Source organism: Parasteatoda tepidariorum, chromosome 11 (genome assembly GCF_982258835.1).
Source record: "Parasteatoda tepidariorum strain Cologne lab strain chromosome 11, Ptep-v5.0, whole genome shotgun sequence".
NCBI classification, from domain to species: Eukaryota; Metazoa; Arthropoda; class Arachnida; order Araneae; family Theridiidae; genus Parasteatoda; species Parasteatoda tepidariorum.
Window position 1 is genome coordinate 79,494,641 of NC_141765.1, and position 17,624 is coordinate 79,512,264.

Sequence of the window (17,624 nt, forward strand, 5' to 3'; positions counted from 1 at the left end):
GAAATTATCTAATTTATTTCTTTTATTGAAAACAAAATTATCGGTTTGAAAATATCGCCTCGCAGAATAACATGTAGTAAGCAGCTGCAAACTTCTAACCGGAACTAGAGCAGGCATACAGCTCGAGATAGTTGTTTACATTTCTACTGAAAATACCATGCATATGGACTGAGAGAATCGTTAAACTAACACAAAAAAAGTGTGAAGGCTTAATTGCATTTTGATGATTTTTTATTATTGTAAATATCTTATTGTGTGTTCAATATAAATGCAAACAACAACAAGCTCTTGACCTGCTCTACTTCCGGTTAGAAAGTGTACAGCTGCTTACTACATCTTATTCCACGAGACGATATTTTCAAATAGATAATTTTGTTTTTAATAAAAGCAATAAATTATATATTTTATGTGCTCAAATCTACTGTATTTCATAAGATATTAATAATATTAAGTATTTTTAGTGAGTTTTCAGTGAAAATTTGTTTTTAAAAGTATTGCTAAAAACGGTGACATGGTTGCTAGATTCAGAAAGAATTCGCTCTTTTTACAGTCCCAATTTGGCGTATTTTTACTTGTATATTAATGTTTATTCTTGTTGCAAGTCGTGCACCATTTAGTGTCAGCATATTGTACGAGCTGCGAGATTAAGTTTATTTTACAAATTATCATTTAGGTTTAAATATCGAAGTTGGTATATTGTTGGCAAGGTGTTTAATAACGATTCTTTTTTTTTTTTTTTTTCAAAGGACGATTCTTATTTTAAACACAACTAATTAGCCAGGAAACAAATACACGTTTACAAGAAATACTTCTTTGAGAGTCTCAAAACCAATGATCACGTTGTTAACCAAATGGCTTCAAAATACACCCGAAACATTAACCCCGAAGTATAGGAGGTGAAGAGCTTGCAGAGCACTTTAACGCTGTCCATTGTGTATCTATTTTTTTTTTTTTTTTTTTTTCAGTTTAATCTTTTCTAAAATTTCTAAGAACTGTTATTATAAAATAATTTTTATTCCGTTCTTGTTTCTATAATTTCTGTGAGAATATTTAAAAAAATTGAGTTTGGAGAAAATTAGTTTGGAAGTGAAAATTTTTTTTAGTTATTTATAGATATATTGTTAAAAAAGGTGACATGGTTGCTAGATTTTGAATAACTCGCTATTTTAGCAGTCCTGATTTGGCCTCTTTCCATTTGTTTATTACTGTTTGTTCTTGTTGCAAGCTGTGCACCATCTTGCGTTAGTGTTAGCATATTTTTCGAGGAGCAAGATTAAGTTTATACATTATAATTCAGGTTTAAATTTGAAAGTTAGCATATATTATTGACAAGGTAAGAAGTGTTTTATAAAGATTCTTTTTTAAGATTGTTGTTGTTGTTCATTTACGTCGCACTAGAGCTGCACAATGGGCTATTGGCGACGACGGTCTGGAAAACATCCCTGGGGATGATTCGAAGACATGCCATCACAATTTTAATCCTCTACAGAGGGGATGGCACCCCCGCTTCGGTAGCCCGACGACCTGCACGCGAAGTCGAGCACTTTACGGTAGCACAGTTTAACGAGGACCAATACCGCACACCCTCGGTCCCTACGCAGACTGATCCAAGTGGTCACCCACCCGCACACTGACCGCAGTCAGTGATGCTTGACTTCGGTGATCTGCTGGGAACCGTGTCTTAACGATCAGTCCACTGCGGGACGAACGCTTTCCTTCAACGGGCATTTATTTTTACTTGTTCAATAACATTTCATAATTACATTGACAATGTCTAGATATGCGTAGTATGGAAAGTAATAATTAAATATTTGATGATTAAGTATCAATTTGCTTTGCTTTAAACAACTACTATCAATCTTCTCCTAAATTACACTACCTGGTCAAATTATTAGACGCTCTATGAGATTCTACGCAAAATCTTAATTATCAGGAAATGCTATACAGCTTTATTGTTTTTACGCAGCTGAAACCGGTTTGCACTTGTTTACGTGCGTGTATCAATCGGTTAACATTGTAATGCAATATGTCAAAAATAAATACAAATAGGAAGTATATAAACATCTCCCGAATAAAAATCCATAGCATGTATGTTTAAATAAAAAAGTATTGCGAGCAAACTCGTTGAAAACATGTCATTAATAAAAAACTACAGTGCTTCTAATAATTTGGCTTAATTATTTTAATATACTAATATAATACCTGATATTATAAATATTCTATATTTATATAATGTATCGTCTAATTTATCTAATCGTCGATTTATCTAATCTACCGTGTCTTAACGATCAGTCCACTGCGGGACGATTCTTTTTTAAAATGTTATGTTTACAAATTTATTATTGATCAGACCACATGTTACTACTATTTCACAATTAATGTTAAAATTATATACCCTTTATAATTTTAGCATTAATAAAATTATATAAGCGTATTGTTTTTTTTTTCTTATTATTATATAGCGACACCTTTATTAGTTATTGATGTGGTATTTATTGTAAATCACTGCTTAGGCATGCGTTAGTTTTGAGGATTTTATATCCGTAACAAGGTAAAAATTGTTTCACAATCACCCCTGGACATCTCAATATTGGTCCCTCGGTGGATGTTCATGTAGGACTCATATTGAGCCCAACTGGGGCCAAAGTAAAATTGTCCCTAGGGTTATGTCACTGTCAAATAAGTTTACGAATGAGCCAATTCTGTGAACATTTTTAATATAATATAATAAATGAGTTATTTTTTACTACAAATAGTTCACTTGATAGCTATAAACTTTAACTATCTCTAAACCTATACATTTTGTGCTTGAAAGTATATTATTAAAATGACACGTGTCGAAATGTTCTTTTATGTGCTATACTGTTATGGGTTTAGAGTCAAAATGTTGTCTGGATAGAATATGACGGCAAAATTTTAAAATAGGTACCTAAAATCATATCGAACGAATGACACTGAAAAAATATAATCGCATCCTTTCCAATCGAGAGAAAGTAAAAGAATTTTTTTTTTTTATACTTTTGATCTATAAACTATGCACGCACAATATATGTATATTGGACAGTCTTATGCAAGTAAGAGGGTCAGATTTTCAGTTAGAGGCCCTACAAAAGTATAATAATTGAATTTTAGCAATTGTAGAGTTTGTTGTTGTCCTGATATTACTGATATAAAATATATCTTTATTTGTCCAGATTTTTAACGTTTTGTCCTGACTTCATTTATTTGTTCAGAATTTACGATTTTGATAAACACGGTATTTTGAAAGAATCGTCTGAAATATTTTTTTTTTTTTAATTACTTTCACTTGACAAGAATTAAGAAAAACTAGACTTCTCAATGTCTTAACTAGTCTATCAAGAAATTGAATCCGAAACGTTTTCCTGGTGGAAAGGAGTTGCCATTAAAAAACGGAACCGCTTCTTCTCCTCAGCGGAATGAATTGGTGTTCGAAATGGGCTACAGGTGGCGTAGAGTAGAACTCTCTACCTTTGGCAACACTTTACATACTCTTACCATTAGAGAGTGAAGAGTCATCGAAGAAGGAAGTATTGTTTCATATAGATCTTTTAAGTTGGAAACTATATGGAACTGAAAACTGCATTAAATATTGTTCTAAAAGAAAGCGTCATAGAAATTTTAAAAAATATTTTTATTAATGAAAAATATTAAGAAAAGAAAAAATATCTTAGTACTTCCTATACAACTGAAAAGAAGAGGAGAGGGAAGGGAGACTGGTCAAAGGCATGGAACCGGTCTTCACCGCAGATGGCGTATTAGCGTTGAGATCGCTTATTGCTGATTGGAGCAAAAATTTTCTTATTTAACCCCAACCTGTTCTCAGAATCCTTTACTATTTTTTGTTATACGCTTTTTTTTCAGTTTAAGTCGGTGACAGGTACTTGACACTTTAGTTCGTGTAAAGCAAGTATCTCACCCATAGGCTACTGATGAAAAGTTAACTTTTTAAAGCTATAAAACCTTTCTCTTCTACAATACAATCTACATTTTCTGTTGCGACTCCTGTTCTAGAAAATACTGTACGTGTGTCATAAATTACATATTTTGTACCGAAATTTATCTGTGTGGATTGAAAATGTTTAAAGTAGCAAAAAGAGAAGAAAAAATGGACTGTGACCCCTGTGGTAAGTTAAATGGAAATCGACACAAATAATTCCCCCACACGCCTGTAATCTTCCCCCTTGTTTACTATTCTTTTTATTATCTAATCCTTTTAATATAGTTTACAAAGTACTAACATGTTACAGTAAAGCCTTCAGGAAAGACCACTTTTCACAGGCACGGAATTTTTTCCAGTGACTTTGAGTTAAAGAAAACCTTTAGGAGAGAGCATCAAAACCTCCCCCAGTGACCGGGCAGACCTCTACACGAAATAAGAACAAGGTCAAATAAGGAAACACGAAAAAATATCAAAACAAATAAGTAGATTCAAAATATTTGTATAAGGCTCTTATTTAGAGAGCTCTCTGAAAGAGACCTACAACCTCATGTTACAATCTGGGTGCACTAAAGACGATGTTATAACTGATTTATTTGTCGAGTTGAAAGTTAAATTAGAAAAAAACTAAGCATCTCAAACAAACCTCTTCTCTTTTTTTAAACCTACTTTTTATGATATAAAATCAATTGTTTACTTATAAAACGTAATTATTTATTTAAAATAGTTCTATCATTCCTAATTGGGAAATTTATTTACATATCATTATATCAGTAGGGATCATTTTCATTGAAGCTAAATTTATTCATCGATCTGGTTTTCACGACGCCAACACAAGTGGTATTTCCGCACCAAAGAAATGACACTGAGTCAAATTAAAATCATTTTCGAAAAATCATGTACCTTCGATAAAATTTTTGAAGTCAATGGAGGTAACACCCAAGAATGACCCAACCTCTATTAACGACCCTTTTACTGTGGAACAGAGAGTTGTAGCTCCAGAGAGGTTTCACAACAAAGAAACTCCCCTTCTTTCTTACGCATGCGCAAACACACTGAGGAGACAGGTGATGAATTCCAATACTATTTCGTTACGATGCCAATGCAAAAGTATTGAAATCTGCCTTTCGTATGGCCCTTAATATCATCATTTGGATTTACTACTCTTCTAATTTTATGTCTTCCTTGTTTCGATTTCATTAAAAACAATGCTTAAACGAAAATAATCAAAACATCCGATTCTCCTGAATGTAAGGAGACTCTTCTTTATCAAGTGAATCTCCTGAAACTGTTTCCGTAATCAACTTTACGGAAGATAATTAGAAATGACAACAGCTTTGATTTTGAATTATACCGAATAAGCGGATTACTGCTCAGGAGTTGAGAAAACAAATTGTTGACATAGTCCTGGCTTCCTTGTGAGAAATTTAAATTTCCTGTTATTGGAGAACGTAAGTTGAAATTTCAACTTAATTAGATAAAAGGATCGTATATACAGTTGTTGGCAATCAAGGAGCACTCTGCAATCGATGCTTTTTGCGTAATTTGCCATGTTTCTGGAACTGTTTAAGATACTTTTGAGCATAATTATGAAACTTGTTTTTCCAAAGATAATGCAATATATATAGAAAGAGAGAGACAGATTATGAAGAGCAATTTTTATCTTAGGATAATTATTCTTTATTCAGAAATATCGCACTTATTGTAAAGGATGTGTCCTGAAAGACCTTTACGTTTTCCCATTAAAAGTTTTTCTATTTTATTATTATTCTTTGTGTATACGTGCATAATTATTTTTATTCAAATTATTACTGATTGAAATGTTTTTTTTTTTATTGTAGAGAACATAGATTTTTTTTATTTAAATAATTTTAAATAACAAAATATAATATTCGTAGGAAATTGGTCAAATTGTCACTGAGTAATGAAGTTTGAGAAAATCGTGGTTTAAAATTTTCATTTCTCAAGGATTATTTTACCGATTCCGTTCAAATTTTGGATTTTTTCATTTCAAATTAAAATGATGCAGAAATTTGTCTACGTCACAATTCAAGCATTTCTGCGACTTTAATTAATTTAAATAAATTATAATTTTTTTTTATTTAGATCTTCGGTTAATAAGACTTATAAATGTGTGCAATTTTTTAAATTTGTTTAAATAGCTATAAATACGTGGGCGCAGAAGGTAAAATCATTGAGGTGCCTACAGTTTAGACCACTTTCTTGATTAAATTTTTGGAGCCATATTTTCCGGATAATCCATATTTCTCCTCTGAGCGTCAAAAATTGATCTAGATAAAGGTACGCTTATTTAACCTTTAGCCCACGGTGCCAGATTGCACTTGCTATTCTGGACCATCAGTTGTACCAGCAGTAGGCAAAAGGTTATGGAAAGTACATTCTTCGAACTATTAAGGTCGTATGTTACTACGTGAAAATTAGATAAAAAGTTATTCGGATAATTATCATGTAGTACACTGAACAACTAAAGAGAAATAATCAATTTTCGTAATTTATAATTAATATTTCATATGACTATAATAAGTAGCAGAAAACTAAAGTAGTTTAAAGCTAAAATAAAAATAATTTAACTATTAATTAAATTTATTTCTATCCAATTACTGATTTCAGAGGATTGGTCCTTAAAATCAAATACTTTGGTGTTATGTATACGTGGATATAAAATAACTCATAAATATTTAAAAGTATTATTTTATTATTATTTGACTTTTGGCAAATAAATATATATAATAATAAAATATTGAATCTGTTTCAGTGTAGTTAACATATTACAAAATGTTTACAAAAAAGCACATCTCTAAAAATTACGTAACATACATTGATGAACATATTCAAACTAATAAAATTATAGTAACATATATCATGAAGTTAATTAAATAGAATAAAAAAGTACAATAAGAAAAGTAAAATATAATTGATAAAAACAGCACAATAAGGAATGATATAATAAATAATGACAGAAAGGTAATAATTTAAATACGAAGAACAAACAATGAAAAGAATAAAAATTCTTTTAGTACATCAGCACTCTCTTAAGTTAAAATGTAGTACATACTAAGAAAAAGTAAATCACGCAAAATATTAAATATGAATTATTTAATATTTGAATAAATTATAAAAGGTTAACAATACAGTTTTGTAATGACATCATTAATGTAATCATTTTTGATACTCAATATCTCTTTGTATGGAATAAAGCTTTTATGACTTAATACAAAAATATTTTTATTTTGTATTGGCGGATGAAAGTTTGATGTTTGTTTAAACATCAGATCATGTATTAAAAATAACACTTTAAAAAGGTTTACATGCCTTTTTGTAATGGTATAAAAACTTGTATTGTGAAATCTTTCTTTGAAGAATCATAGGAATAATGAAACTTGTTCCCTTACTATGTGTACACTACCCTACAATAATGGAAGAGACACTTTCAGTTTTTCACATTTTTTGACATTTCTCAAGATAGCCTAAGAGGATTATATTTTTACTTAAGAGGTGTTTAGGTTATGCGATTTTTTTTACTTAACAATAAGGTTTAAAGCTTTCAGAGATTTGAAAGATCGACAGTAAATTACGAAAGAAAACAAATATTTTCGAACACCCTATGCCCGAAAATAAAGCAATAAACTTTTACTTTGGTTGTTATTTGCAATAACTGCATAAAATGTTGTAAACTTATCTTAAATATTTATGGAGATATGGACATTTTTATAAAAAACTAATTTTTTCGTATTACTTTCTTTTTGTTATAACTTTGGAAGTATTCGATATAGTAAAGCAAAATTTTTTGAGTAATTTAAAATTAATTACAAAATTATTACTTTGAAATTTGAAATTTTTTTTTAAAAAACTGCTCAAGATATGAGTATTTAAAGTAATTCTTTTATATTGCGTATGCGCGGAAAACAAATTAAATTTTTTTCCATAATTTTGTGATTAATCAATTTATGATTTTGTGATTTAATCGTGATTGCCAACAAATGAAAAAAAAATCTGTTTTGAATATCTTAAACATTTAAAGATATTCAAGCAATTTTTGTTCTTTTTAAAAGAAAGCTAAAATGGATAAGGGGTTTTCATTTTAGGTTGTTAAAGGGTAGAGTCATTTGCAATGTAAAATTTGTGGAAAACCCCTGATCATTTTGAGCTCTCTTATAAAAAGTACAAAAAGCACTTAGAGAAATGCTTGAAACTTTTTAAATTTTTATGATATTCAAATCAGACTTTTTTTACTAGTTGCTAAATGGAAGAATTTACCCCGACCCGCCCTTATTTAGGGCATACGGGTATAATGCCCTAGTATAATGCCACTAGTTGCTAAATGCGATTCACTGCAAAATTAATAAAAAATATTTTTTTAATTACTCATATCTTGGGCAGTTTTTAACGATATTTTTTCTATTTTAAAACAATAATTTTTTAATCAATTTTAAATTGCTCAATTTTTTTTTTAATTTTATAGAATATTTTCAAAATTACAGCAAAATGAAAACGTAAGACAAAAAAATTATTATTTTTTTAATAAAAATATCAATATTTAAGAGCTGACCGACCTGTGTAGGGGTTAGGGAACTGCCCTTATGTCAGAAAGGTTCTGGGTTCGAATCCCGGGCAAGGCGTGGATGTTCTTTCCTTCTCTTTACTATCTGTCCTTACTGCATAAAATGCATTACTGCATTAGGTGAGGAGCAACGTTGGCCCACCTAATATGGTGCCCCTGAAAGAGTGGCCAACAAATCAGCCCTTCAGATGCATGTATGACCTAGGTCATTATCCAGGTGGCCGTTGGAAAAATAAATATTTAAGTTAAGTTTATGAAATTTTATGCAGTTATTGTAAATAACCGAAGTAATCGATATAAGTTACAAGTTTATGCTTAAATTTCTGGCATAGAGTATTCAAAAATCCGTGTTTTCTTTCATAATTTACTGTTGGTGCCTGAAACCTCTGAAAGTTTTAAATCTTATTGGTAAGTATTCAAAATTGCGCGAACTTCTAGAAGTTACAAAATATTTCTCCAAGTCTTTCTTGAGAAATTTAAAAAAAAGAAGTCAAAAACTGAAAGTATCTCTTCCATTATTGAAGGGTAGTGTACATATAGCGAAATTTTCAAATATAAGCTCCTTAAAAATTACACATAACTTTTAATTTAAGTTAAATTTTATAAAATATTCTTTTTCTTTTAAAAATACTTCTTTTTTTTTCCTCCTTTTTTTAAATTAAAAAAAATTAAAGAAATCCTTACACAGTTAAACCTGTAATCAAGTAACTGTAAACTATTATCTACTTTTTGTTCTTTGTGGTGTTTTCTAAAATCAGCTTTTTAATTTTTATTAGTACTAAGTTTAGAGATCTTTTAAAAAAAGAATATCAGCTATTTACCCCCTTTTTAAAAATGAAAGAAAAATTTAGTTTAAAAATAATCTGCAGATGCAATAATAATCACTCGATCTGCTACATTGTTTCTTTTTTTTTTTTTTTGATAAATAATCTGCATATGCAATGATAATCCCTCGATCTGCTACTTTTTTTTTTTTTGATAAATAATCTGCAGATGCAATGATAATCATTCGATATGCCACTAGTTTTTTTGATAAATAGTCTGCAGATTCAATAGTAATCACTCGTTCTGTTACTGGTTTTTTAACATAAATTTTCAAATTCATTTTTTGATAAATTTATATGCTTCATAAAATGTAATTTAATTTCAGTGACCAGACAACTAGGAGACTTTGTGCTACATTGACATTAAAGATCAAGCATGAATATGAAATAAAAATAAATGGAATCAGAAAGCTCCTCTTCTGGAATGATGTCCCAGTTGTTGACTGTACCATTGTCTAATGGCTTTTTTATTTCTGTCTGGGCTCTCTTCCCTTTCATCAGAATGTTTTTTATCAGGACGTGTATATAGGGCTGCCACGTCATTTACAGTAATTTCACTAGCATCACGAAAACCTTCAATAGTACCCCTTCCATTATTGCCATCAAGCGTTTCTTGTAACGTAATAGGTAAATAAGATTTATCCAAACCACCTGCAGAACTTTTTCCATCATAACGGAGGTTTTCCCAAGCTCTCTTGTAAAACTTGTGAAGCCCATTTTCTGCACCACTGCTGTTATCATAGGTTGTTGAAGTTTCCACAGACGGTCCAGAATCTTTTTTAGTCCTGAAGAGAAGCATCCTGCAGTAAGTGGTTAGGCCTAGTGAACCCTGAAATGTTAGTGAATTAAGAGGGAACCTCCACCCACATTTCTTTAAAGGGAAGTCTTACTTAAAACAATAAATACAGTATCACAAAATTATAACCCCACTTTTTAGTGTGGAAGAACGTGATTCCGGAACTTAGTTGAACCGACTACTAATATTCAACTCCGTAGTTTTGAACCCAATCCAGAAGACAAGGGAATTCCTGGATCAAGTATTGGGAGAAATTTGCCTTCGTGTTTTGATGCATTTTACCCGCATTTGGGTTACAGGGTTAGCCTGACGGCAAGGGGACTCTTACCCATGATCCGTCTATCACTGAGGATATTTTACGCTAAATTGCTGAAGTTTATTATTATTATTGCTAAAGCTGAAAATAAGCATAGGTTTGCAGTTATTTTTGCTTAGAAGGGGGTTAAAGAATGCAAAAAGATGATTACATAATATTTGAACAGACCGAAGTTAACAGTATTTAATTTTTAGGTTAAATTTGTTTCTTTTCAGATTGAAGTAAACTTAAATTGCCTTCTGTGGTTTTATAATTTTGTGATACATATACTTTTGTGACATAAATTTTATTACTTGTAAAATACGCTTAGCTGAGTATGAACACTATGTTTATTACATTTTAATTTAAGGTTATGGAAGAGGTTTTTTTTTCATGAAAATTAATATCATTTATGTGAGGTTATAATTTTGTAGAGCACTATATATTCACAAACTATTTTGACTTTTGTACTAAGCTAAAAAATGTAAACCCTTGAAGTAGACTCACCCTTGAAGTAGATTCACGTTCTATCTGTGCTCACGTTTTTAAAGTGAAAGTCGATTAAAAAGCATGCTTTCAAACTTTCTGTCGACAAAGAAGCATGCTTTCAAACTTTCTGTCGACAAAAAAGCATGCTCCGGTAGTAAATCATTCACTTTAGTCAACAATCGTTCTAGACCATTTTAGTATCCTGTATATTAACTTAAAATAAACTGCAACCGCCTTCACAAATTCACTTATTGCTTTGAATGCTTGGTTTTCTATCACTAACTATACTCTGCGTAAATCGATTAGGTGTCTCAAGATTACGTGATTTTTCAAACTCTCCACACTTTCCTCCTCTCATTTACCATGGCTACAGAAAAGCGTCTGGTGGAAACCCTATGGCAGTACGTATCAGTAAGAAATAGGAATTTACTGGCATGGGGAAAGAGCTAGATTTGCAAATACTATGGTAACGGAGAGAGGAAAAGTGTGAAGAGTGGATAAATCACGTTGAAGGCTTTTTCCCAAGGATTGTTTTTACCTCTTTCCTTTGGACATTTTACGTAATTTACCTACCGCGAAATCTCAGCATTTTAAAGATAGTGGCCGTGTTCACGTTTAGTTTTAAAGGTAATTTTAAAAATTTTTTCAAATAATATATTTAGTTAAGAGGCCAAATACGTTGCCAAATAGTTCAAGGATAAATTTCACCATAACTATTTTAAACTAAAAAAGTGATTTCAATATGAAATAATAACTTTAATTTAATATTTTATATGAAAAATTCAATACATATGTCACGGTAAAAGTAATAAACTGGTGATATTTAATAACCGGTAATTATGCGTAATCACCACTAAATTTGGTAAATATGATAAATTTGTGAAGATTTATCAGATTAACCGGATAGTTTGCATCTTTTCCAGTGAATAAAAGAATTCTAAAAGAATGCTCTCATAAGGATTCAAACTTAGATGGTCAAGGATTTCAGTATTGTAATTGTAGAAGCAAGTGCAACTCCAGTCACTGCATATGTAAAAAAAATCAAAAACAATTTGTAATTCCAAACTCACAGTAGCTCTTCCTGCCAAAATAAGTAATTTGTTTTAAAAAATTTAATATTTTAGTTTTAGGCAGTTATGTATTTTTAATATTTTTTTTTGGAAAGTAATGCAATTAAAAATTAAAGTATACCCTACACTGATTTTTTTTTAAGATTAAGTGCCACTGCCAGGGATACGTTTGCCCGGTATACCCTACACTGATGTTTTTTTTAAAAGTTAAGTGCCACTGCCCGGTTTTATTATTATTCACTTATCTTCCTTTCGTCAGAAAACCACTGTTTGTTTTCTTAATATTCATAATATTAACTAATTTGGAATTAAAAGGCTCAAGCATTTCAGCCATTATTCAATATTTTACAAAATACGTTAACGAAGAAAAGTGTAGATGCTACGAAATGAGAACTACTACTGACATCACGTGTTGATAGAGGCCAAGCAGTTGCGCAAACTGAACGAATTTTCGTAAAAATGGGGACTTTTATTACATTTACCATTACAAGTCGGGAATTATGCAAACAAAATGGTTATTTTAAAAAAATTTATCATATTTACCAAATTTAGTGGTGATTATGCATAATTACCGGTTATTCTATAAAATCACTGGATTAACTATTAAAAGTAGTTATTAATAGTTAGTTTAGAAGAGTTAGATTAGAAAGTAGTAATAAGGAATACATTACCTGCGAACAAAGATGAGAATCAATGTAACAGTAATGGCAAGTAAGATGAAGCCCCCAAATACTCCTAAGGCGATAATTCCACCTGTATTTCAAGAATTGTATTAGTCTTAATATATATATTTTTATAATCTCTTAAGAATATTGACCCAAATTTCTTTAGGTGAGAACTAAATAACCCAATCCGATGTATATAATAAGTAATCAAAGAAGGTAGTTTATTTACGTCACACTGAAGCTGCACAATGGGCTATTGGCGACAGTCTGTCCGAAGACAATTTTGATCCTCTGCAGAGGGGATGACTCCCCAGCTTTGGTAGCGTGGTCGAGCAATTTACGGTAGACTGATCAAACTTACTGACTGGGAGTTCTTTACGATCAGATATATGAAAACCTTTTGTTGAGTGATACTGAAATCCCTCCATCCACAAATCCTACCTTTGCCTTCCTCGAATATGAAACATTCATTTGTGACTCTTACAATTTGTTTACTTCATTTATTCTGAAAATATATATCTTACGCATAGCTGCCAACATTGAAGAAATAAATAACGGAGATTTTACAAACCACCTTTATTGGGTTTACGACTCTGTAGCCTTGTAATTTTGAACCCAATCCAGAAGACAAGAGAACTTATGGATCAAGTATTGGGAAAAATTTGCCTTCGTGGAGGATTTTATGACAGAACTAACCCGCATTGAAAATACACGGAGAGGAAAATCACGAAAACCACCCACGGTTAGTTTGACGATAAAGGGACTCTAACCCGTGATCCATCTACCGCTGAGGATATTTCATGTCAACACTGTGGTTGGTGCTAGCCGGATGCGGAATTCGTATCGACTAGTCATCGCTGGGATTTGATCCTGGGTTCACCTCATTGGAAGGCAAGCTTTCTATTCCCTGAATCATTAATGCTCGACTAAAACTATTAACACTCAACATCAGTACTGGCAATAGCACCATCTTTTAAGGAGTAAGAGAAGTATTTTTGTCATCAGTAGATATTTTATCACCAAATTTTTTTTAAAAATTTCTTCAGGTTCAAAAAGTATGAAGAAATTTGAGAATATACAGGATATAGTTGTAAAATACAGGAGTCTTCGTTAAAAAACAAAATACTTATTAGGTATGATTACGTAACACAATTTATTTTTTGCATAAGTTCGGGGTCTTCAACGCTAGTGGTACAATGAATTACCTCAAACAGCTCAAAAGTAAAGAAGGGTAATTATTTTTGACAATAATAAGAAGGACATAATTTGTAGCTGAAAATGATTGACTGTTTAGACACTTTAAAATAAAATGGAATAAAGTGATTAAGTTCCACTTTGACAGCTACACTTTTAAAAATAGTTTTTTCACTTTAAATTACTTTCACGAGGATTTGCTTTCATGTAAGCTGCATTAAAGCAAATTAACGTAGAAATGGCGCAATAGATTCTGAATTACTCGTTTCATAAGCAGTGTTTTATTCATTTTAGTTACATAATACATTTCAGATATATTTTTTTATTTACTGCGCATGAAATGGTGAGTCGTAGTTATAAAAAGAAACTGTTAATAAATAAATAAATTGAGATTATTTTTCAAGTAAAATGGAGCTCTATATAATAAGGCAGATTGCTTTATTTGCAGAATTTGTAAAGAATATCTTATGCATGTATTTAATGTTCTTTGCCCTATTTCGAATAACGGATTGTCTAGTATTGTATGTAGCTAGTCTAGCGAGAGAATTTGACTGCAGAATTTTGTGTTTTATTCTGCACCTATAACGAAACGACAAATTCAACATATATTGTAGGTTTTGATGGAAAAAAAATTACTGTAGTAGACGAATTGGCTAGCATTGTGGTAATTAAAGATAAAACTCATGGTTCGGATTTATATTCTTATTTGACTGATGACTTGAATGAATGCGAATTAACTTCAGCAAATTTGCCATATTGGCAATTTCTATGAATGAGCAGAAGATAGGACTATTTAACTTTATAACCGTCGTTGAACAGTCGACCCAATTTTGGGTTTACGGCTACTAGTGTTCTACTCCACAAGTTTGAATCAATCCTGAAGACAAGGATTAGTACCCCAGAGGTATGATTTGCTATGAGAACATGGAAGACTTTGTGACTTGACAGATTTAATATGCATCAGTCACCATTTAATACAGTCTTCGGCCTACGACGATCGAACCCACGACCTCTTGTACTTGGGCCCAGTACCCTACCAATCAGACTATCCCAGCCCTACAAATTCTATTGATGCAAAACCGTCTAGAAATACTAACATGATGCTTTTTTGTTTGCATTATCTACTAAGATAATTTGCTCACAAGGTCTTTTTTAAACTTTATAAATGTTATAAAATTAGTCATATCCAGCTATTGAATCCTGAAGGATGCCAGGAATCGGCATTCTGTTATTGAATTTCTTAACCTATATTAGCTAACATAACGTGTAGCCTGTATGATTTCCTAGATGTAGTCCTTAGGGGACAAAATGTTGAAGACCCCAACCATAAGAAGAATTAAAACGTCTTACCCATATTTAGTTTTGCTTGAGCATTGTTTAATGATTTTCCGTCAAATTTATTGCCATATTTAACTTTTTTGTTGATATCAGATCCTGCATTATTTTTCACTAGAACCATAGGAATGTCTGGTGTCATAGTTGATTCTGTAACAACTGAATTTTGATTCTCTAAAGTAGTGCGCTGATTTGAATATAAACTTTTGTCCGAAGGCTTTTGATAACTGGGAATTCTGTTACTCGGAGATTCGTCAAGTGTATTCAATGAATCATCATCTATCGGAATTATTTCAAGGGGTGGCGGTGTCCAGGATGGTCGGCTTTTGGAAAAAGTACTTGTTGAGGTGCTGGTGAAAAATGAAACTTGATCAGTCAAAGTACTTGGTATGTTACTTGAAATATGTTCCATTGATGTTATTGTAAAATTTTTCTTTGGCGTGTTTGTTTCAGCTGATTTATGAATTGTTAAACCAGTTGTAGTTTCGATAGAAGATTCATTACTTTGTATTGTTGCTGAGGTAACTTCACTTCTTGAACTATGTACATAAGTCAATTTTTCTTCGATTGCTGAAAAAAAAATACAATTCCAAATTATACTTATTCACAAACTAGTTCACATGTTCAAAGTTAATGGTGATGCATTCAAGGATGAAGAAGCGTGCTAAACACAAGTGGAGCAAGCATTTAAAATTCGTAATAAGAATTCTGGGTAACTACTTTTTACCCTTAAGCAATAATAATATAAGTAAAATAACAATATAAGATTGCGTTAAGACGCAATCCTATAGCGTACTTTTACTGGTTGTGGTACTTCAATTTTAAATAAATGCAGCTTCATTCAATTTTAAATCCATTTAATTTTAACTGAAAATAAAAACAACCTAATAACTAAATATAGTTTGATAATTCATTAATAAATAATACAATGAGTAAAGCTAATTTGATAACTCGAAAACTATTTGGCCGATTGTATTTTGCCGTATAAGATTACTTTTTTTAAAAAGACATAAAAATTCGTTTACCTTACAACTTAAAACTCCTTTTTATATCATTATGCATGATTTTTTGGTACTATATATGGTGCTATATACAAAATGTTCCCTTATGACCGCACTTAATGTATACTGCTCAAAGCAATTAGTCTTGCATTAAATAAAGGTAAAAGCATTTTTTTGTGTGCATAAAATGGAAGAAGAGAATAAAACGTTTGGTGTTACTAATCAATATATAAGTAAGGAAGAAGCACTATTGAATCACCTCTGAGGAAGTAAGGATAGACAACCTGTTTGATTGCCTCCGGAGTTATATTAATATAATAGAGCAATCAAGCTAGTTTTAACGTGTGAGAAAAAAATGTATGATCAAAATTACCAGAATATGGTAAAATTTGTCCTGTTACTGCTCTATAGTAACATCAGAAAGCACAGTAATTTTAAGCGAAGTGCTCTGGAAATGATTGTGATAAAATTAAGAATAATATGCGGTCTTATACTCTGGGATAAAATTTGGTAATTTTATCATGGTACCTTAGCGCATGGCATGAAAACCCTTTATTCGGTTAAATTTATCTTTCAGTTTAATATTTTTTATTAGATATATCGTAATAAGAATTTTTTATTTTGAAAATTAAAATTTTCGGTTACCACATGAATGGAAAAAAATATCAAATGAATAGTTTAAATATCATACATTTAGTTTTATTATTCAGAATTTCGTTTTTTTAAATATTTATTAAGAACTAAAATATACCTAAGCATAGAGGTGGCTCTCCATCCCAGTAACCACTGGCGACACATTTTATACTATTTTTTCCTTTTATCTCAAAACCTTCGTTGCAATAATATCTTGTGACTGTTCCAAAGATAGTTGCATTTGAAGACATGGAAGAGTAACCATTTAGAATAGGAGGAGGTTGACGACAGTAAAATGCTGAAACAAATAATTATTTCACTTCTATAGATTTACTAAATATGGATGCAATAATTTCTTATAAAACACAATGTTTAAGCATTTATATATATATATATATAATACAAATGAATGGTGAAATAAAAGATAATGCACAACATGGACTAGTTAATCATGCTGCTTTGACTTCTAATTAATTAAAAAATATCGGTGTGGATACACCGTTATTTCAAGCCGCTCAGGATTTTTACTTTGCGGAGGAAACCTGTAAAAGAAAACCAGTGTTTATAAATATGAATCTTAGGCCTGGCAGTGCTACGCAGTTCTTTAGAGGCCGGCTATGGCAATTTCTCATCCCATCACCCAACGGGGGTGAAAAAGAGAATCGCCGAAGGTTCCCATCCGAGTGACTGGGAAAAAATCGCCTAATTCCGTTCTGAAGAAATCCCATCCCTTTACAAGTGGCCTACGGAAAGTTTAGTTATGCCAGTGCTGCTCTGGATTA

The 17,624-nt window shown here is 31.3% G+C and overlaps 1 protein-coding gene across 3 annotated transcripts in view; it reads right to left on the reverse strand.

Moving 5' to 3' along the window:
• Positions 1–9,077: 9,077 nt before the first annotated feature.
• LOC107439946 (seizure 6-like protein 2) overlaps positions 9,078–17,624 on the reverse strand; it is a 57,879-nt gene continuing 49,332 nt past the window's right edge. Inside the window, exons 10-13 of one of the 3 annotated variants that reach the window (XM_016052705.4) lie at positions 16,961–17,140; positions 15,224–15,778; positions 12,686–12,767; positions 9,078–10,149 (exon numbers count right to left, since the gene is read on the reverse strand). In XM_016052705.4, coding sequence (XP_015908191.3) covers positions 9,768–10,149; positions 12,686–12,767; positions 15,224–15,778; positions 16,961–17,140 — 1,199 coding nt within the window. In that variant the 3' untranslated portion in view covers positions 9,078–9,767. Of the gene's footprint in view, positions 10,194–12,685; positions 12,768–15,223; positions 15,779–16,960; positions 17,141–17,624 lie in introns of all 3 variants that reach the window. The other 2 variants (XM_016052721.4, XM_016052713.4) reach the window with 2 other exon arrangements.